Source organism: Ursus maritimus, unplaced genomic scaffold, assembly GCF_017311325.1.
Source record: "Ursus maritimus isolate PB19 unplaced genomic scaffold, ASM1731132v1 scaffold_12, whole genome shotgun sequence".
In the NCBI taxonomy this organism is placed as follows: domain Eukaryota; kingdom Metazoa; phylum Chordata; class Mammalia; order Carnivora; family Ursidae; genus Ursus; species Ursus maritimus.
In genome coordinates this window covers 30,868,006-30,889,870 of record NW_024423564.1, presented here as the reverse complement: position 1 = coordinate 30,889,870, position 21,865 = coordinate 30,868,006, and the positions used below count along the sequence as shown (strand labels likewise).

The following is a 21,865-nucleotide window of genomic DNA, read 5'->3' as shown; positions in this document are numbered from 1 at the left end:
GCAGCTTTATTTTTAATTGCCAGAACTTGGAAGCAACCAAGGTATCCTTCATTAGGTGAATGGATAAACTGTGATACAGCCAGACAATAGAATATTATTCAGTGCTAAAAAGAAATGAGCTATTCAGCAAAGAGACAACACATGGGGGAATCTTAAAGGCAAAATCACGAAGACAGTAAAAAGATCAATGATTTCCAGGGCTTGGGAGGGGGAAGGAGGGCTAAACAGCCAGAAGACAGGACTATTCTGCAGGATACCATAAAGGTACATTATACATTGTCAAAACCCATAGAATGTACAACACTAAGAGTGAACCCTAGTATGAACTATGGACGTTGGGTAACAATGATGTGTCAATGTAGGTTCACTGATTGGAACAAATGCATCACTATGGTGGCGGATACAATAAAAAGGGAGGCTATGCATGTGGGAGGGCAGGGACTATATGGGAATTCTCTAGTTCCTGCTCAGTTTTGCTCTGAACCTACCTATAATGCTCTAAAAAACAGAGATCTATTAAAAAATGGAAAAAAATACTTAAAAACAAAGGTTCCAGAGCATTCTGAAATCATGTCTTCTTTCTCCCTTTGGACAAAATGCTCCTCCAGCAAGCAGACACTAACAGAGTTACCTCATAGATCCTGCCGTCTTCCAAGTTATGATTATACATACATTCCAAAAAAACAGACAAAACAGTCTTTTGCCACTAGATGGCACAGAAGGTTCCTGCAATGGTAGAAGAACCGAAAGTAAAACTCAGATGTGGAAACACAGAGCAGGGACTGGTGACTTCAGATATACAAGGGGAAAATCTAATTATATAAAAATCCAACTTATAACTCAAAGGCACACATATTTAACTGGAACTTTTAAGCAACATATATAGTTGTTTCATTTTATAATTACTTGTTTCCGATATGCTGTAGCTATTTGATATCTGTTGACTAAATAAGTGAGTGAAAGGGAAGGAATCTCAATCTCTTCTAAGAGACAGTATGTTGCAGAAAAAAAATGGGTTCTTTAGTGGAGAATATGCAGTGGCTACAGCACACCCTTACAGGGTTAATTCTAGCAGAGCTAAAATTGGTCTTTGACATATTTTGCACCTTTGCAGACTGACGATAACTGATAGACATGCAAACTCTGGTTCTAAAATTTTGATTGACTTCCTTCCACCCAGTGGAAAAATGGGTTTGCCTTCATCTGCAACTCCCTTTCTTTATTACATATAAATTTATGCTTTTTGACTTTCCTTTGAACTGGTTTTAACTTGTGTTGTTCTCTCATATGAATAAAATAAAAATATTTAATATATATTCATTTTTATATTTGTATGAGCATGATTTTACCCTTTTCTGAAAATTATCTTTTAATAATACTTGTAGAGAAACAAGTTTATTGGAAACGAGTTCTGTCAAACCTGGGAACTGACAGAATAAACATATGGCTGGAATGCCAAAAATATGGGACTCAGGTAGTAAAAAAGAAAGAAAGAAAGAAAGAAAGAAAGAAAGAAAGAAAGAAAGAAAAGAAAAGCCTGATTTATTCTCTTTGAAAATTAGGTCCAAGCCAATATCCTGTATGAGTTTACTGACCCCCCCTATACTTACAGGGGTGAACCCTTTGGCCTATCTAAACTATATAATCCCAACCCCCAAGCCCCTAAAGTTAATTAGATTAGGGATGGACAGAGTTAGGCTAAGCTAATCAGGACAAATCTTGGAAATTTGGATTTGAGACTGAGCAAGAGGTCTTGGGTTTCTGCTCTGTACTGGTACCAGGAAGATACATAAAGCCAGATCTCAGGCCCTGCCAAGCTCTCTGCCCTGTAATATATGCCCATATTCCAATTAAAATTTCCAATCTCATTTAATACAAAGACCTTTCAAGCCAGGTAGGTCTTACTTTGAAATCAAACATCGAAACTACTAGCTGTGTGAAGCAGCAGGTTATGTGACCTCTCTGAAATGCAAGTTTCCTCATTTTTTAATAAGGAAAATGAATGTGTGCCCCATGCAATTGCTATGATGATTAAGTTAAATCCGTAGTGGAAAACATACCATTCACTTAACACCCAGTATCCACTTAGAAAGTGGAAACGATTCTCTTAGACACAAAGAGGATGAGTGACTTACACCAAATAGGGTTAGGAGACTTGGGTATGTACTAACTGTACAATAGATAATATTTTCATGTCAAAAAAAGAGAGCTGTGATTTCTTTAGGGAAGGACAGTGTGAAGGAGAAGGGAAAGTTTTTGTTTCAGCTGCTATAAAATAACTGTTTTTGATGGGCAGAAAGCCAAAGAATAGAATTAGTAGATAGATGAGAGAAATATGGAAGGGAAGAAGCAAAAAAGGAAGAAAGGAGACCTTGCTGGTGAGATGTCTCATGGAGTACCCACTCCTACTAGCACATCATGTTACCCTTGGTTAGACTAACCTTATTTAAGGTTTAGTCATTCAGACTGCAGTTTGTAGCATACTGGTTTTCCGCTTTGCTTTTGTTAATGATGTGTTGTCTCTTCTCTTCAACATAGCCTTCTTTAAAAGGACTTCTCAAGGAAACTGTTCTGTATGATGCTATAACAGACGCATGTCACACATTTGTCAAAACCCATAGAATTTATAGCACTTAGAATAATCAACCATACATGTGGCCAGTTGTATTCCAAGACCCCTTCTTATCTCTCCCAACTGCTCCACCGAGATATAAGTATCCTCCAGTTCCCCATGTAATCAACCTTTTTACACACGTGGACGATCTCTTGCCGTGCTCTGTTACCAATGAGGCATCCATACAAGATTCCATTTATTTGCTACAAGAGTTAGCTGAAAAGGACATAAGGTATCTGAAGGAGAATAACAATCATCTCTAGACACTGTTCTTCCTTAGGTCATAATCTAAGTGCTGAAGGGATCCAGCTATCTCCAAAAAGAATTACACGAATCCAGGAATTCCCTAGGCCTACAAAAAAGTGACAGCTTCATGGATTTCTAGGTCTAGCTGGCCGTCCCAGACTATGGGCTCCTAATTTTTACGTAGCTCCCCACTTTACGGACTTACTCAAATGTTGGTTCCTGAGCCTTTTTCCCTGGAAATGTCAACATGAACACACTTCCGAAACAAACAAACCTTAGAAGAGCCACCTGCCCTAGGGCTAATGAACTAGTCAAAACATTTCACCTTATTTATACATGGAAAAAGATGACCGAGCCCTGGGGATGCTCCTGCGAGAACATGACAAACAACATGCTATTATTCCGTGCAACTTGATTCAGGTCCTCCCAACAACGCCCGCTGCCTAAGGCTACAGCTGCAGCTTCAGCTGGGAGAAGCCTCGGCAGAGCTAACCTTTTGGAAGTGATGTCTACTTAGAAACTCCAGGCGCTGCCCAAAGCCTTCTTAACTCTAGATTAACTAAACTTCTCTGCAAGCAGGCTAGTCTCATGAAGTCCTTCTGCTTTTGCCACCGATCTTCATCTTAAATATTGTAACATTCTTAATCCTGCCACATTATTACCCCTTCCTAATGAAGGTGAGCCCCACGACCAGGAGGTACTAACATCCCATTTCATGGTACCACATCCCGATCCAAGGGACACCCCTTTGACAGTTCTGATCTAATTTTCTTTGTGGATGGGTCATACTGTAAAAATGAAAAGGGGAATTTCCAGGCTGGTTATGCTGCTACCACCCAATACGAACTACCTGGAAAGGGAAATCTCCCGCAAGCTAAAACGGCCCAACAAGCTGAGCTCCACACCCTCACCAGACTGTGCTGGTTATCAAAAGGGCAAACTGGTAATATTTATATGCTGGCCAATATGTCATGGGGTCGCCCATGAGTTTGGAACACTATGGAAACAAAGGGGTTTTCTCATGTCCACTGGGACCTCAATCAAAAATGAACAAGTATATGACCTCACTGCTCTTCTATCCTCTGAAGTTGCTGCCCTCAAATACAGACACGCACTAAAAGGGCCAAACCTGATTATCAGGGAAATGCCCCAGCTGACTTTCATGCAGAGGCAGCAGCAAGAGAATCTGTAAAGGTCGTGGCACATGTGGATAAAGTCCATTCTGCTTCTAAAAAAATAACCTCTTATTGCCAGACCTGCCATCCTAATGTCCTTGCGACATGGCAACAGTCTGCTCCTGAATCAGAAAAATTAGGATGGGCAAATCATGGCTGTAAGCTCAATGAACAGTCAGGGATATGGGAAGCCCAAGAAGCTTGGTTCTTCCCAGCTGCTCAGCAAATTCTATTTTTTGATTTTTACATTTCTTCTCCCACCATTGTATGTTTAAAATAACTCAAATTATAAATAAACTCTGGTGGGGAGACTTCTACAAGACTTCAAAAAATAGTTTACTGTCAATGTCTAACCTGTCAGGTCCATAGTTCTGGAAAACCTATTTTTGTTCCCAGACACCTCAAACCTCCTCCCTCCGGACCTTTTAAACAACCTGCAGCTGGACTTCATTAATTTGCCACCATTCTTGGATTTTCAATATGTTCCTGTTATTGTTTGTATGTTTTCCAGCTGGCTAAAATTTTCCCCTGGTGCAAGGCTAATGTCCTCACCATGGCAAAGAAACTGTTAGAAAACGTTTCCCACTTGGAGTATACCTTTCATTATTTCTAGTGATCAGGGTACCCAATTCACTGGGAAAATCATACAAGCTTTAATAAATGCCTTACACACATCTTGGAATTATCATTGTCCCTATTACCCTCAGTCACTGGCAAAGCTGAAAGAGCTAATGGAATTTTCCAACGTCAAATCTCTAAGCTTGCTCAAACTACTGGACTCCCTTGGTTAACTAAGGTGCTGCTACTAGCTATTGATAATTCACAATATCACCCTTGGGAAACATACACTCACTCCATAGGTAGGCCAAAGTCTATTGGCATGCAACTTTCTGCTGATCCCTTGCCAGTATGATCCCTTCTGCCCTCATGCCAGTATGACCAGCTACTCTAGGCCTTTAGTGGTTATTGGTAAAGCCTACCATCACAGGTTACAGAAACTTTTTCTGACCCCAGTTCAAAGGATCTTGTTGGTCAGTCTGGAGCTTGGTGACTAGGTATTTTGGAAGCACCATTTGGGGGATGGGAAAAAAAAAGAAGCTCTCAAGCCACATTGGAAAGGACCTTACCAAATGTTCCTGACCACTGACACTGTTGCAAAACTGCAGGGGACTGAGCCTTGCATATACATCTCACAGCTAAAGATGGCCCCACCTGACCTCTGGTCCCGTACAGATGCTGGAGACCTCTAAGTCAAATTGACAACGGAAGACAAGTAGTTCACTTCAAGGTGAACTGCTTCTGCCCAAGACGCCAGATCAAGACTTCATACTTTAACATGAAATCTTTTTTCCTCCTCTTTCTTTACTTCGGCATTAGCTTAGAAAGGTAACGCCCCCATGCGTATCTCCCAGGCCACTGCTTGGGGGGCAGGGGGAGGATGGTGGTGGTAATCTTTCAGATTGCTATGTTTGTCATCAAAGATTCCAATCTGTCCATGACGCTAGAGATCCCCTGGTCCTCCCTATGACTAATTTATCTTTTCCTAATGTTACTGCAAATTACAATAGACTCCCCCAGAAGTCTCCCACTGATTTCAACGTTTACAGCCAGAACAGCCTGAGCCTTGCTTTTATCTTTCTTCAGTTATGAGTGTACGCACCCAATGAGACACAACTACTTATGTAAATCTTGGTACATTTGCACCCCCACGTTCTTGTGATCATCTAGCTTACATTTGTGCCCCACCCCCCACCCCACAAGACATCTCACCAGCAACTCCCATCTTTGCAGGGTATTTAGAACAACTCATTCTCTCAGGCTAGGAGATTTTCTTCTGGTAGGCGCTGAAAACCTGACCCCAGACTTGAGAGGGTGAATGCAATAATCCCCGCGAATGAATTCATTAATAGCACCAACTAAAGGGAATGGTTTGTGTGTCTTTGTGGCAGTTATCATTCCCCTTGGGCTTACGAATGCCTTGACGGTGCACAGCTGGGCAATGACTTTTAAGTTAATTGCACCGCTAACTTTTCACAAGCAAACTAAGACATCTCATTGGTTGACTCCCCTGATAAAAAAGACCTACCAGGAGGCATTCATGATTCTAGATTTGCTTCTTTTTGGCAGGGGCATGCTTTCCTGGTTAGGAGTTAATGAAAACAAGATGTGATCAGAAACCTCCCCTCGCTTTGGAAGATAAGGCAGAACCTGTTGTTAATGGGCCAGGTGCCCAACAAAGATCTTGAGATTCCCTGCCAAAAGTTGTCCTTGATAAAATAACAGCTCCTGATCTATACAAGGAGGTGCCCGTGCTGAGGTCAATACCACCTGCTGTGCCTGGATTAGCAGGTCTGGGAAGTGGAAACTAAATTACGTGAGATCACAGAAAAAATGACTCCTTCCACGTGGTCTTTCTTTGACTTATTTGATTTTGATTGGTTTGGGTCTTGGGACCATGGCTTCAAAGTGCACTCCAAACATTGGGAATTATCCTTCTTATAGTAATCATGATAATCTCCCTGACGAATTGCATTCTCTCAAAAGCTTTAAATGCATGTTTGTAGCCGCTAACCACCAAGCAAATGAGTGGACCATCAAAGGAATCTAGAAAATAACCGACATAATGAGTGTCAACTGTAAGTTGTGACCTGTGAATATCAAGAGGTTAAGCACGAATATCATGACCTATGGGTACCACACAAAGAAACAACGAGAACTGTGAATTTCAGAGTGGTAGCCAAGAGTGGTGCTAATGCCTTAAATTTTGATCACATCTCTCAGTTACCTGGAGAATTGAGAGAATTGTTAAAAAGAAAAATACAACCCAAAAATGATGTCACTTGGACCAAGTTCCCAAACCAGGGTTTAATACCTAATCTAATTGCACTTTCAACCTCCCCCAGAAATGTAGTCTTAACCAGTCAGCCAGGAATTTTTCAATTAGTGCCAAAGAGTCTACCACATGGACCCCTGGCATCCCCCAAAGAAAGATGAGGTAATCTGCATGATCAGACCCCTTGCTTTTCCCTGCTAAGGGAAAGCCATCTGGCCTGGAATTAATTACTTTCCTTTGCTAATTACTTTTTTCCCCCACCTTCCTTCTTGTACAACTTCCATTTTGTACAACTCTTTGGGGCTCTTCTCTGCCTCCTGGATGGGATGGGTGCCCTGCTCTTGAGTCATTTAATAAAGCCAGTTAGATCTTCAAATTTTCTCAGCCGGATTTTATTTCTTTAACAGTATCATCTAGTACCCAATCCATATTCATATTTTTCTGACTGCCTTTAAAAATATCTTTTCTACAGAGGCGCCTGGGTGGCTCAGTCGGTGAAGCATCCAACTCTTGATTTTGGCTCAGGTCATGATTTCAGGGTCGTGAGATCGAGCCCCACAATGGGCTCCATGCTTCACCTCTCCCTTTCCCTCTGTCCCTCCTCCCTGTTCTTGCATATGTGCTCTTTCTCTCTCAAAAAAAATTTAAAAAATACATATATCTTTTTTACATTTCAGTTGATTGCATCAAGTTCCTAAACAAGGCCCACACATTGTATTTGGTGGATGAGGCTCTTAAGCCTCTTTTCATCCTAGAGCAGTCCTCCTGAAATTACCCCCTCCCACTTTTCTCCCATGCCACTGACTTATTGAAGAAATTGGGTCAGTTATCTATCCTGTGGTTATGACCCACATTTTGGATTTGTTTGCTTTTCTATGATTTCACATAACCTGCTCTTCAATCTGCCATATTTTTTTAATAAACCGGAAGTCACAGGGCCAGCACTGATAGTCACTATAATATCCTATCTCGAGTAGACAAGGCATGTCCTCCTGAGAGTGCCAGAGTTAGACAGGGATGAGGGCGGTACTTCGGTTATGCCACTTAAAAGCTGTGACCTTGGGCAAGTTACTACACCTATCTAAGCCTCTACTTTCCCACTTGTAAAACAGGAATATAACAATTCATAACTTGAAGACTTTTATAAAGATGAGATAATGAGTATTGCAATGCCCAGCACTGTGTCTGACACATACACGCACAAGCAGTAGCTCAGGAAATGTCAGCTCTAACAAGGACAAACGATACCTCCAGTTCACAGAGCACAGAAATACTCATTCCAATAAGAGGCTTATAAAGTACCTGAAAAATGGTATCTTTTTTTGACATAGCAGGATACGTACAATATTTATCTGTAAAAGTGATTAAGCAATACCTACAGCAGAAGCAGGGAGTCCAAGGATTTTTGAAGAATAAATTGTCTTCAGGAATTTTGCTCTACTGTCAAGGGAGCAGAGTCTCCTCTGGGCCAAAAACATGCTGCAGAATAAAAGAAAAACTTTAAAAGGAAGAAAATATATGATACTTACATCACTGTCAGACACTTACAGCTACTTAATAGACCATAAGCTCATATAAAATAGAAGTAAAAATTGTTGATAGCTGTTTTCTTTCTATATGTAATCTCTCATCACTAGACTCATTCTAATAGAATCCTCCTTATCTTACAAAAATTTATGCATATGTCATTTTAAACTAGAGATGTGTAAGGATATTGTAAATTCAAAAAATAAGGCTCTAATTTATTCAAGAGCATAAAATTACAGTAAGTAAAAGTTTCATTTGTAGCAGCTATAAAAACCAGAATATTTCAATCTAGGAGCTACTCAAATTTTGTAATTTTCTGGATAATAGTCACTGGTGAAACAGCACAATTTTTGACAGTAAATTGGTTAGAAACAGAATTTAGTAAGTTGTTTTAAAAGGATTATAGCAAGTCCTTGACAAATATAAAGAATATATGAATGAATCTTAGGTTATTTTCACAGATGGTACTTTCCTCAACAATCTCACAGACAGCTAGCAATCTATTTCAACAGATTCCAGTTACATAACAGGCATGCATTCTGAATTACATCCCTACCTATAAGGAAAACTGTTATCAAAGAAATATGAAATTCTATTATTATACTGCCACTTACAAGTATAAGAAAACTCAGCTTTCTAAAAAACATCCAAGTAAACAGAAACTTAAAAGGTTTTACTCTAAGAATGTTGTATCAGTGCATGGCACTTCTACCTCTAGTAGTGATAAATAATATACTGGATGTTTCTTAAAGGTTAAATATAAAATCCTGACCTTGCCGACAAAATCTTGGCTTAAAACAACAGCCTCTTAGCCATTCCACACCACATCAGCCTATTTAAATTCTCTGCAAAGCACTTTTGTTGTTTTTTGGTTGGTCACTCATTCACTCATTTGATGCTTCATGAGCCGGGACCTAGTGTGTTTACCCCTGCATTCTCTGGCACATAGTAGGCACTTGATAAATAAAAGTATTAAATGACTGAATAAATACATAAAATCACACTATAAATTAATGATTTAAGTGGGCTATTTATGAGGTCTTTTATGAAATATTGATTCATTTTGGAAAGTAAACCATTACTCCTTATGTTGTAAATCTTTCAGGTTGAAGAACAGGTTTTCTTAAATCAAGAAATGCCTATTCTAGGGGCGCCTGGGTGGCTCAGTCGTTAAGCGTCTGCCTTCAGCTCAGGGCATGATCCCGGAGTCCTGGGATCGAGCCCCACATCAGGCTCCTCCGCTGGGAGCCTGCTTCTTCCTCTCCTACTCCACCTGCTGTGTTCCCTCTCTCGCTGGCTGGCTCTCTGTCAAATAAATAAATAAAATCTTAAAAAAAAAAAAAAAAGAAATGCCTATTCTTGTGTCATTAACTGTTCCATTCAGTAATCAAATACTAACTAGGTTAGGCAATAGGGATTGTTTTAAGGAAAGATATTACCAAACAACGGGAACAATATTGAAAAATCTTTATTCAGTATCATGGAGTTACTTCATTTAGGATAATATAGTTGTTTTTCTTTCCCAGCAAATAAATGTCCACATTTAAGTTCAGCCTAATTTCTTAGGTATTTAAGCAAAGTATAAGCAAAATGCTTTCTTGCAAGTAGACAAATGAGAGAAACCTCTTCTACCTTCTTGAGATAAACTAGGTGAAAAACCAGCACTAGGAACCAGGATACCTGGATTCTAGTCTTTATTCTGATATTAAAGTTTTCTATCCTTGGACAAATCACTGATTCTTGCTGAACCTCAGTTTCCTCATTTTTCAAAAGAGATGAATACATGAATCCTTGATTTGAAGGTAATGTCAGAAGGTGCTGGTAAGTCAATGACTGATCATGTGTGAGCTTAGACACCAGCTCTTAAGAGATTTCACTCCACACAGGGTGAACCATGCCCTCTGGCCACCAGGTCTCAGTGCCCATTCTTCTTAGGGAGTGAACACTAAATCCCCCTGTTTTCATCTGGAAATCCCGCATCATTTCTAGCTACCTTCAACAGTATATTACCTCCATGATACAAGGTACACCCTGGCAAGTGACCCAGTTCTTCATTTCTCTTCCACTTTCCAAACTTTCCACTGTGTCTTTTGGAACAGACGGACCATAATCAGCAAATTCCAATGTATCTTCACGTTCTCAGAGTATTCTCCTTATTTTAATGCAAATCTTATTGTTCCCTGAAGAGACCATTTCCATGTTCCTCAGGGCTGGCTTTTGTTCTTCTGTGCTGCTCTTAAGTCCTTCCCCCTGTCCATTTTACCACTGCCAGATTATTAGTTCCCTGACCTGCCTCACTGATGTTATCTCCTGGCCTGCTGACAACTTCCTGTCATTATTAAAGATTTTGTCATTAGGCATACAGTTTTCTTCTCCATGCAAAGTACTGTGATCATCCTAGATACTTTCAATGGCTTCAGAGATGATCCCCCCAACAGCTGACATCCCCATGTCCATTGCTCTTCTGCTCCATTCCACCTTAGTCATTTTCCTACCATCATATCCTGACCCCACACCTTGCCATTACCTCAGTCTGGTCTAATTCCAAAATAACTAATTAAAACATTCTGCTCTTTGACCATAAACTACCATCCCTTTCAATTAATTATTCCATTCTTCAATATTATCAAGATCTCTAGGAGGCTGCTGCTCCTTTTCCCAACAAGCCTTCCCTTTCCTTTATTTTTCAATTTAGATACCAGTTCCACCCCTTCGGTAATGTCCTTGACAATGCCCTATCCACCTTGTCTGTCCTCTCACCTGTTTACAACACTCTAGCCCTGGATGAACTCTTCCACAGAGTCTGGTTTTCCCAAGCTGTGGAATGCTGGGGAAAGTCACACAGGATATGTTTGGTTTCACCATAAATTCATGGCCATTAATCTCAAATTGACCCCCAACACTCCAGCATTTATACTACATTTTACAGGGGAAGGATGGCAGAATATGCCACCCCAAAATATGCCACTTTAGAATAAGAATTATTATGAGCTAAAGGCACTTGAAAAACAGCAAATGCAAGAAGAGCAGTCTGATCCCTCTCTTTCTTTCTGAAAACAGGAGATAAAATTCCCCTGTGAAAGGAAGGTGCTCTCCCTACACAGGAGAAAAGAAACATTCTTACATGGGAAGTTGAAGCTGAGAAAATTTTGTAAACACAGACCTTGTTAAAATAATTCTTACCTTCCTTTAGCTCCCCAAATATTTTGGTTATTTTTCCACAATTGCCTCTCTATGTTCAACCTACTATAAAAGCATTTGTTTTTGCCACTTCTTTGGGTCTTCATTTTCTTAAGAGGACTCCTGTGTCACGTAGAACTTACATGAAATGTGTGTGCTCTTCTCCTGTTATCAGTCTTATGGCAGTTTAATTCTCAGGCACAGCTGGAAACCCTAAAAGGACAAGCCATACTTCTCTCTCATAGTCCAGAATGATTATTTTAATTGTCCCCACACTCCTCTAACCTAAAAGCTCTTTATTCTAAGGAGATGACCTTGCTTCCTATCACAGAGAAAACAGAAGCTATCAGATTTACCATTTCAATTTACCCAAATAAAAAAAACCAACCCCCCAAAATCCCTTCTTTCTTCCTTTCTATTATAATAAAGTGACCTTTCCACCAAAGGGTATTTCCTCCTCCCATGACTAAGATCTCATTCATGTCTAGCTCTACAGAGACCTTGCTCCACTGATTTTCCCCCCTTTCTCTGGCATATGCAACTTTCCTTGCTCACATCTCTTCTAGTTATAAAACAATAAATACAAAACATAAACAAAAACTAAAACTCCTGACTCTGCCTTCTCCTTCCTGTTGCTCATCTCCTCTTCAAATTGAAACTTTCCTGTTACTTTCTCTTGAGAGCAAAACTTTTAAACTTTTAAAAAGCACTTGTCTTCTTTTCCTCAAACTATAGTCCTCACCGTGGTGCAATCTGACTTTTGTACCCACTACTCCACAGGTGGCTCTTGCTCAAGTCAGTTTTGACCTTCATGTTAAGTCCAGTGAACATCTGGCAATTCTCTCACTGCAGTGTTAGATACTGCTGGTCAAGCCCTGTCTCCTCCCAGAAACACCACGTTCCCTTGGCTTTTGACATTCTACAATCCCTCATTTCCCTCCTATCTCTCCTCCAATCTGCCATTAAATGATGGAATTTCTCAGTACCCTCATCTGAACTCTCTCTTCTCACTCATTAATCTCTCACTAAGTAATCTGATTGTGGGAGGAACTGTGAGGGCATCAGTGGGGGGAAAAAAAAAAGGGCTCCAAAGAAATCTAAGTGGGCTGACATACAGATTCAGAACCTCTGAAAACTATTTTTCTTCTGAGCTTTACATAAACACGTTTTGACCAGCACTTTCTATTGCAATTAACATTCCATACATATATTCACAAGTAATAAAACTAGATTAACAAATTTGGATGTCATTGAAAAGTTGGAGAAAATCCAAACATATGGCTTTTAACTCTAAACAATATTTTCATTGTATTTTTTCTAGTTTCTCCTTAAAAACAATGTTGTATGAAGAAAACCAGGCAATTGCTCATCAAGGCGATCTGGTAAACCTGATTATGGCATATTGGAAATATGGTCAGCTCCATATTCAAATACACATGATCAGTAGAAAATTAAAGTATTTCTAATCATTGGAGTAAACTATTTAAAATGAAGATACAGATGTATGTGTGGCAGAAGCTGTGAAGGCTGGTGAACTGTTGGGGGGCAGAATCCACAGCTATAATGTAAGCAAAGCAGTCAAAATGAATTGTATCAAGTTGGAAACTCCGGCCTTAAACCCAAACGATCAATTTAGATATAATCCTTTTGCATGCGCGGAGGAGTGGTAGGAAGAGATTCAGGTAATTTGACAAAGTTCAGATCATTCAGGTTAACTGCAGGCTCAAGGAAGCTTAAGGTGAGTGCAAAAAAGGCTGGTGCTAATTAACGCACAGCCCACGCTGTTAAGTTTGAGCAAAGGTTATTTCTCCTTTATGCTCTCCCTGCCCCTCCACTTCTAGAATGTTTATAAGGTTCACCGCTGCAACAGATGGCATCCAGAAGGTGCACAGGTACCGGCTGGGGAAGTGGAGCGGGAATAATAAGCCTCAAAGTCACGTCTTTGGAGCAAGGTGGGGGGGGGGGATTAGCCATATTTAACCCGAGCTGAAGGAGAGGGGATCCGGAAAGTGCCGAAAAGCCGTTCTGTGAAAATGGGTTCGTGGAATATAAATGCGCCCAGGGTAAGAAACGGGGCTGTCTGGATTCCATGAGAAGGAATGAGGTTTCTGCACAGCACGAGGTGACGCTCTGGGCCCCGCTGGCGGTCCCAGTGGAAGGGAGCGAGCTGCCCAGCTCTCGCCTCAGGCGGCGGGGGGGTGTGTCACCCCCAAGGAGCGGCAGATTGGGCTGTTTTGCTCTTTTAACCACACACTTCAGATTCCACACTTCACTTACACGGCAGGAGAACAGCCTTCGTTTCCTTTCTTACTAGCAATCTCGGTTATGGATGAGCTGGAGTCGGTGTTTCCAAAATGCCAGAGTGAGTTGTCGAATCCACAGCGAAAGGGGCACAAAGCCTTTTTTGGGTGACTGGGGTACAGGGGCCGCACCCGGCGAGGCCGGCCACCTCCCCAGAGAGAACGTAATTCCAGCGCGGACGCCGGCACCCGAGCGCGAGGCCGAGTCCTGAAGGAGATCCGGCCCGGCTCTCGGTCTCGCCAGGCGCGCCGCGCCTCTCCCGCGGCCTCCCTCCCCGGCCGGCTTCCCTCCACCCGACTCGGCGCGCCAGGCCCCGGAGCGCCCGCCTGGCGCCCCACTCACCTCCGGCGCGCGACAGTCTCTCCTCCCCGGGCTCCGGGCCCGCCCGCGCTCCAGGGCGGGGTGGCCGGGGCCTCGGACGTAGGGGCGGAGCCCGGGCGCTGCGGGGCGCTCGGTCGGGATGCAGAGCGCAGATTGGCTGAGGCGCCGGCCGCGAGCGCGGACTGGCTGGCACGGGATGCGGGGCGGGGTGCCGGGGAGAAGGGGATCGCGGGCTGCGCCGGGCGGGTGGAGGTGCGGGGCGGCGTAGGCGCGGCGGGGTAGAGGCAGGTCTGGGCCCAGGGGCGGGACGCGGAGAGTACCTGGAGATGGCCGGGGATCGGGTATGAAAATTAGGCCTCATCAGATGTGTGTCCTTGACTTGGGTTGGGGTGGGTTATAGGACAAGGACTGATTTGGAAGAAAGGGCAAACTGGGCACAGCACTTAGAGCAGGGAAGGGTTGCGGACAGAATAATGTTGGAGGGTGCCTGAGAGAGGGCGAGCCTAAAGAGAATGTGAAAAGGGATTCGTAGATGTGTTCCTCGCCTGTGATGGGGGTGAGAAAAAAAGCGGGAATTTACATTTCTGAATAGAAAAAAAAAAGAGTTTGATTAGAGAACTGAGAAGGAAAGGGGGTGTGACACTGGAGGAAAATACACGACATTTTAACAGTGAAGAAAAAATCGCCAGAGAGAAAAGGACACCACCTGTCCGATAGGAGAGGCGGTATAGCGAAAGAAGTTTCTGTTAAGAATCAAATTTCACAATTACATTTCCTTCCTCTCCTAGTTTAAGGTGAGAGGATAGATGAAGTGAGAGTGGCAGTACCATTGTTACTCAGGCCTAGAGGAAAGAACAAAAATAATCTTTGGTTGAAGGAATATACTCTTCAACTAGGTACTAGGACTCAGCTTATCTGAATCTGCTGTCTACCACCTGCCCATTTGCTTTATAATTCTATAATTATAATTTCTATAATTATAACTTCTATAATTTTTGTGGCCACTGTCTTTCCTCTTGTTTTTGTTCTCATGGGCTTAAGGCTTAAAAGAATCTCCTTACTGTTATTTTAGTGGGGCTTATGTAGAGTCAAAATATAAGTATCTATGATTTGCCGTCTCTTGCGGTTGTCATTCGTTTACATACACATTCTTTAAATGACTGAATGAGCAAATGCTGGGCATTCAGATGCTTTGTTCCTATGTTAAGCCTCATGTTATTCTTTATATTCATGTTGATGTTTAAAAGAGAAATATGGAAATATAAGTGATTCCCTGGAATTAATAGCTCATAGCTGTATTTTCCTTATAGCTTCTGCTCATTTGTTTTTTGAATATAAGAACAGTATCTTCCTGATATAGATAAAGCCGTTTCCACTGCCTCATACAGAGGACTAAAAATATTCTGAAATATAGCAGAGAGAAGGCAGTATAGCACAGCGGTGAAGCCAAATCATCTGGTTCAAATCCTAGCTCTGCAATTATCTGCAGCTTTGGGCAAGTTACTTTATTTCTCTGTGCTTCACTTTCCTCATCTGTAAAATGTGAGTAATGGAACCTTACTTACAGTGCTGCTGTGAGGATTAGAAGATTATATAGACCCAAAAAAGCTTAGAACAGTACTTGGTTCTTAGTACTATAAAATTGTTCCTTAAGAAAAAAGGAAAGAGAATCTTCCAGAGGAGGCTGCTAATTATTCCCTAATATTTAGTATTCTCTTCCTCTGTAGTAATAGAACCATAACAGAACTCATGTGAGTTCACTCCTTGGTGAGTTGCAGATAGAAACTATACCAGGTGAGTTGTTGGGCAAAGGAAACTTTATTTGCAGCAAACAAGGAAATTAAAGGGAATAACCTCCAAAGCCCTGACTCACTGAGCAAGGGTGAATGGGTTCCTTTTACTTAGAGTTAGGATGAATATTTAGAAAGGGAAGACTTGTCATCATAAGTAGAGGCAGGCATAAGTTGTGCCTCCATGAAACATGCCTGTACAAACATTGTAAGCTATGTAAATGAGGCTTGTGCCCTCCTTAGTCGGAGATTTTAGTATTATAATGAGGTGAAGGTCACTCTCAGTCATCCCAGAGGTCACTCCATGGTCCATCTGTGCAGGTGTGAGTTGGGGGCTTAGCTCAACCTGGTCTGGGTGGTCTGGGCAGTCATTACTGCTTGATGGGCCATTTTGGTTTCCTTAATGGGATGCTGAGCCTATAAGGTCTTTTGTCTGAGTGAAGAGATAAACTGGAAAGAAGAGCTTAGGGTGAAAATGTGGGATGAAGGTCAGTAGATACAAGCAGGTGAGCAGTAAAGTTCAGGTCTTAGGGTCTAGCTGGTGACAGAACTCACAAATTTCAGCAGAGGTTGTGGGTATTTGGTATAAAGACTGTGTTTCCACCCTCTGTTGTGCTGGGCCAGACTAAATTCTGGGCACTGGGATATAAATGGACATCATCCAGGAAAATCTTAAAGGGGAAGCATGCCCTTATTGCTCCCTTGTTTTGCAGTTCCCCTGACAGTATGAGTGCAGACAGGATTGCTGCAGCTCTCTTGGACCACCTGATGGAATCTGCAAGTTGAAGATGGTGGAGCAATGGAATGAGAGAGAAGGAGCCGGAGCCCTGATATCATGGAGCCACTACCCCAGCCCCACACCTACTATATTTAAGTGCGAAAGAAATCAACTTCAATTTTGTTTAACTCTTTTATATGAATTTTCTAACATGCTCTTGTACTGTGACTGTTGGGTTCCTGACTTTTCTAGTCTGCTTACCAAAGGCACTCCACTTTACTTGACCTCCCAGGTGACACTAGAGGAGGGACAGGGAAGAGAACGAGGTGGAAGCAAAGCCCCATTACCTGAAAATGCTTCGCAAGAGGTTATCTGTCTCTTCTAGGCACTAAGAGGCAGGCAGGCAGGCAGAACAACATTCTTCTTTTACCTGGTAACCCTAGGGCAGTACTACGAAGGACCTGCTCTAGGAAAAAAGACAAGTCTGGGTTTGTAACTTCCTAAAGGTTTTTCCACCCTANNNGCTATAAAGAGTTATGTTCTTGGAAGCTGAAGAGAATAGATCTTCAACATTTCAGCATTCTCACCACACACACACATACACACACATAAAATTAACTATGTTAACTATGTGAGATGATGGACAAAGTAATCCAATTGACCTTGGTAATCATTCTGCAATGTGTGTATACATACATATGTCAAAAAAGGAGTTATGTTCATGGGGCGCCTGGGTGGCGCAGTCGTTAAGTGTCTGCCTTCAGCTCAGGGTGTGATCCCGCCTTTCTGGGATGGAGCCCCACATCAGGCTTCTCCGCTGGGAGCCTGCTTCTTCCTCTCCCACTCCCCCTGCTCGTGTTCCTTCTCTTGCTAGCTGTCTCTCTCTCTCTGTCAAATAAATAAATAAAATCTTTTAAAAAAAAAAAGGCGTTACGTTCGGTTTTCACCCTCATGGAGCTATTTTAAATGCAATGTTTTATGTGTATTATTACAGTAAATTAATGCTTTCCAGCCAGATAAATAATAACTGTACAAACATTAGTTTAAGTGTTTCAAAAACCGTAATAGAAATTATACATTTACCCATAGAAAGCCTGCCTAAGGTAACTACATATTTGTTTATCTATCTGTCTATCCATCTGACTGTCTATCCACATAACACATTTGGCTGAATTTATAGCAATTTAGCTATTAGCATTGGTTACTTAAGCCATTCAGAAAGTCTTCATAGTCTTTGAACAATCTTTTAAAAGAGAAAATAAATTTTGACTTTACAAATCAATTTGGTAGGAAAAAAGTCATTCAAAACATGGGGTCCATATGTAAGATATAATAAAAATTGTCCCTGTGACAGCTTTGGCAATTATTGTACCCTTCTAGGCTAGGTATGTGGCTTCTGGCTAACTAGTGTTAGAAAATGTCCCTGCACAAGTGAATATCACTGTGTAAAATCCAGGAGAAATTGCTTTTCTCAGGGAGGTGTCATGTGTTCTTTCTCAATCTACTTTGCCTCTGGAATTCATGGTTCATTCATGATGGAGCTTTCAAGCTTTCAGAGGCCTTTCTCTTCCAGGATATATGCAGATTCTCGGCTCCTGAAGTGTTTCTTTTCTTTTTTTTTTTTTTTTTTTTAAGATTTTATTTATTCGACAGAGAGAGACAGCCAGCGAGAGAGGGAACACAAGCAGGGGGAGTGGGAGAGGAAGAAGCAGGCTCATAGCGGAAGAGCCCGATGTGGGGCTCGATCCCAGAACTCTGGGATCACACCCTGAGCTGAAGGCAGACGCTCAACGACTGAGCCACCCAGGCGCCCCTCCTGAAGGGTTTCTATGGTGATGGCCTTTTGATCTCTCAATCTGTCATAGTGTGTGATATCTCTTTGGCAATGCTGCCTGTCCAGTCAGTACCACATTCCCGGTGGCTCTCGAGAGCAGCGGCAGGAAATAAACACCAGATTCTCTAGGTCTGTGAGGAAGAGATAATGACGAAATCCTATGTGGTGAGGGAGAGGGAGAAGATTCTCCTCTAAATAGTACAAGAATATAAATAACTATCAGATTCCTGCAATATTCAATATGATGTTAAATAACCAAATGGTAAACTTTCAGGGAGAAACAGCAGGAANGGAGTTGTGATGATAAACCGCATAAAGATGTTCGCTTATATGTTTAAAGATATTCATGGTATGACGTGTTTACTATGCCAGGCACCCTTATGGACTCTGCTGATTCCAGTGATGAACAAACAGTTCCTGCCCACAAGGAGCTTATAATCTAGTAGGGGGGACAGGCAATGTATACTGACAAACTCAAGTGATAAAAGGCAGTGATAAAATGCTGTGAAGGAAAATTAAAATGTTGGCCACTAGATGGAGCTCATTGCCTTTTTCATTTCACTTACTGATTCACTCAGAGATGCTGAGCGCAGGACATACTACCAAAGTAGTGTTTTGGGGTCAGGTGATAGGCTGTCTCTCTCTTCCTAAATTTCCCTAATTTAGATTTTCTTTTTCTACTAACTGAAAGGGGGAAATATAGTTAAGACATACTATGGAGCCAACCAGGATATTTTAGGGTAGGTGGATTAGATCAGCTCCTTCCCAAATCACAGAATTCCTCCCCCCTCAGTTTCCTGGGTATTTACTTTTATGTATCTATTTATTTAATATCTGTATTCACAACTAAACTATTAGCTCCTTGAGAAAGGGACTACAGGAAGGCTTCCCAGTCCTTGACAGAGTATCTGGTAGGTACTCAGCAAGTACCTTTTGAATGTAAGAATCTCCTTAGTCCAAGTAATTGCTGTTTTCCTGTGGTCTCATCTAACTCCCTAGAGACTGTTTTGATGTTTGGTTGGGAAAATCTCCATGATAAAAACTTAGGTACTTTTGCGTCTTGTGTTCCATGAATTACTCTCTGTCAAAGAACTCTCAGTGTGTGGGAAGCGTGTGTGTGTGTGTGTGTGTGTGTGTGTGTGTGTGTGTTAGAAATACTTTTTGGCTTTCTGAATTCAGGGCCATATTTTTTCCTTTTCCTACTTGGAGAAAGTCTAACACACAAAATGGACACACACATGCACACACACATTTTTTTCTTTCTTTTTTTTTGAGAGAAAGAGAGAACCCACGTTTGCTTCCAATTGTTCGTTGCTTGTATATAGAAATGCAGTTGAACATGTTTTTTTTTTAATTACTGAAGTAAAATTGACATACAATGTTATATTTATATCAGATGTGTAACATTTTTAGAAGGTAGAGAAGAGATAGGAAAGTATCCCCCAAACTGAGAAAGCACTTTGAGACCAGAAAATGAAGCAGGCCTCTCCATCCAGTTTACACAGTTTTATTCAGGGAAACTTACTGACAGGGAAGATCTGGTGGAGGACAATCATGTCAGACCTTGGTCCACAGATTTTATAGAGCGAGGGGACAGGCAGAAGGGGCACTGTAGCGAGACCAAAGGGATCGCATGTACCTCAAAGGGCTTGCATACACCTAACTGACAGCTACCCTTCAATCAGATTTTGTGGTACCATCTACGAGTCAGGAAGGGGAAAGAAAGATGTTATCTCTATCAGATTCCTGGGAGGCCAAAGCAAGCCTGCCCCCTTACCTACCTTGACAGGCATTTCTAAGGTATGTATATTAATCTCCAAGGGGCCCAAACATGTAGCCAATGATGGAATCAGTATTCTCAGCACTCCTACAGACATACTGCTTTGACAATTCTATGCATTATTCAATGTTTACCATAACCATTATGGTCACCATCAATCACTATACAACATACTACAGTATTTCTGACTCCATCTCCTATGCTGTACTTTTCATCCCCATGATTTGTTTTATAACCAGAAGTTTGTACCTCTTAATCCCCTTCACCTATTTCATCCATCCCCCCACCCACTTCCCCTCTGGCAACCACCAGTTTATTTTCTGTATTTAAGAGCCCGTTTTTTGTTTGTTTTGTTTTTTTATATCCTATATATAACTGAAACCATATGGTATTTGTCTTTGCTTGACTTATTTCATTTAGCGTAATAGGTCCATCCATGTTGTTGCAAATCAGTGCAGTCCTCATTAAAATACCAATAGCATTTTTCACAGAACTAGAACAAATAAGACCAAAATTTGTATGGAACCACAAAAAAACTTTGACTAACCAAAGCAATCTTGAGAAAGAAAAACAAACCGGGAAGTATCACAATCCCAGATTTCAAGATATATTACAAACTATAGTTAATCAAAACAGTATGGTACTGACACGAAAATAGACACAGATCAATGGAACAGGAGACAGAGCCCAGAAGATGGACCCTGTGTTGACCTTGTATCTTATGACCTTATTAAACTCATCTATTAGTTCTAGGAGGTTGTTTTGGTTGATTCCCTGGGATTTTCTCTGTGGACAATAATGTTGTCTGAGAATAAAAACGGTTTTATTTTATCATTTTTGACCTATATGCCTTTTACTTCCTTTTCTATTTACTTTTCTTGCCATATTGTCCTATAACTTTCAGTATAATATTGAACCAGAGAGGTGAGAGTAGACATCCTTGCTTTGCTCCTGAGTAAGGGGAAAGCAGTCAGTTTTTCATCATTAAATCTGATGTTAGCTGTAGGGTTTTTGCAGATGCCTTTAATCAGCTTGAAGTTCGCTTTTACTCCTAATTTGCTGAGTTTTATCATGAATGGTATATTATTTTGTTGAGGTTTTCTGCATCTACTTATATAATTAAGTGGTCTTTCTTCCTCAGGCTTTTAGTATGGTGAATTGCATTAATTGATAAACCCCAGATGATTGAGGTGCATTATTTTTATATATTGCTGGATTCAACTTGCTAATATTTTGTTGAGGATTTTTGCATCTATGTTCATGAGAGGTAATGGTCTGTAGTTCTCTTTTTCTATTCTGTTTTTGTCTGATTATGGGTTCAGGATATGCTGCCCTTGTAGAATGAATTGGGAAATGTTCCCTCTTCTATTTTCCGGAAGAAATTGCGTGGATTGGTGTTATTTCTTTAAGAACTTGGTAAAATTCACCAGTCAGGAGGGACCGTATGGATCTGGGTAATTGTTTTCCAGAATTCTCTGATACTATCACCACAATCAAGGTAACAGACATTTCCAACACCTCCCCAAATTCCCCCTGCCTTTTTTTT

The 21,865-nt window shown here is 41.3% G+C and overlaps 1 protein-coding gene and 1 long non-coding RNA gene across 6 annotated transcripts in view; one reads left to right on the top strand and one right to left on the bottom strand.

Moving 5' to 3' along the window:
• KYAT3 (kynurenine aminotransferase 3) overlaps positions 1–14,296 on the bottom strand; it is a 57,537-nt gene extending 43,241 nt beyond the window's left edge. Inside the window, exons 1-2 of one of the 4 annotated variants that reach the window (XM_040627066.1) lie at positions 14,219–14,296; positions 8,248–8,347 (exon numbers count right to left, since the gene is read on the bottom strand). In XM_040627066.1, coding sequence (XP_040483000.1) covers positions 8,248–8,346 — 99 coding nt within the window. In that variant the 5' untranslated portion in view covers position 8,347; positions 14,219–14,296. Of the gene's footprint in view, positions 1–2,441; positions 2,582–8,247; positions 8,348–13,852; positions 14,100–14,218 lie in introns of those variants that run through there. The other 3 variants (XM_040627067.1, XM_008690628.2, XM_040627068.1) reach the window with 3 other exon arrangements.
• Positions 13,815–16,933, top strand: LOC103662921. 2 transcript variants are annotated; one of them, XR_568590.2, is made up of 2 exons: positions 13,815–13,937; positions 16,701–16,933. It is a non-coding gene; the product is annotated as an uncharacterized LOC103662921 (long non-coding RNA). The 2 variants fall into 2 exon arrangements; XR_005834119.1 differs by lacking the exon at positions 13,815–13,937 and adding an exon at positions 14,449–14,538.
• The last annotated feature ends 4,932 nt before the right edge of the window (positions 16,934–21,865 follow it).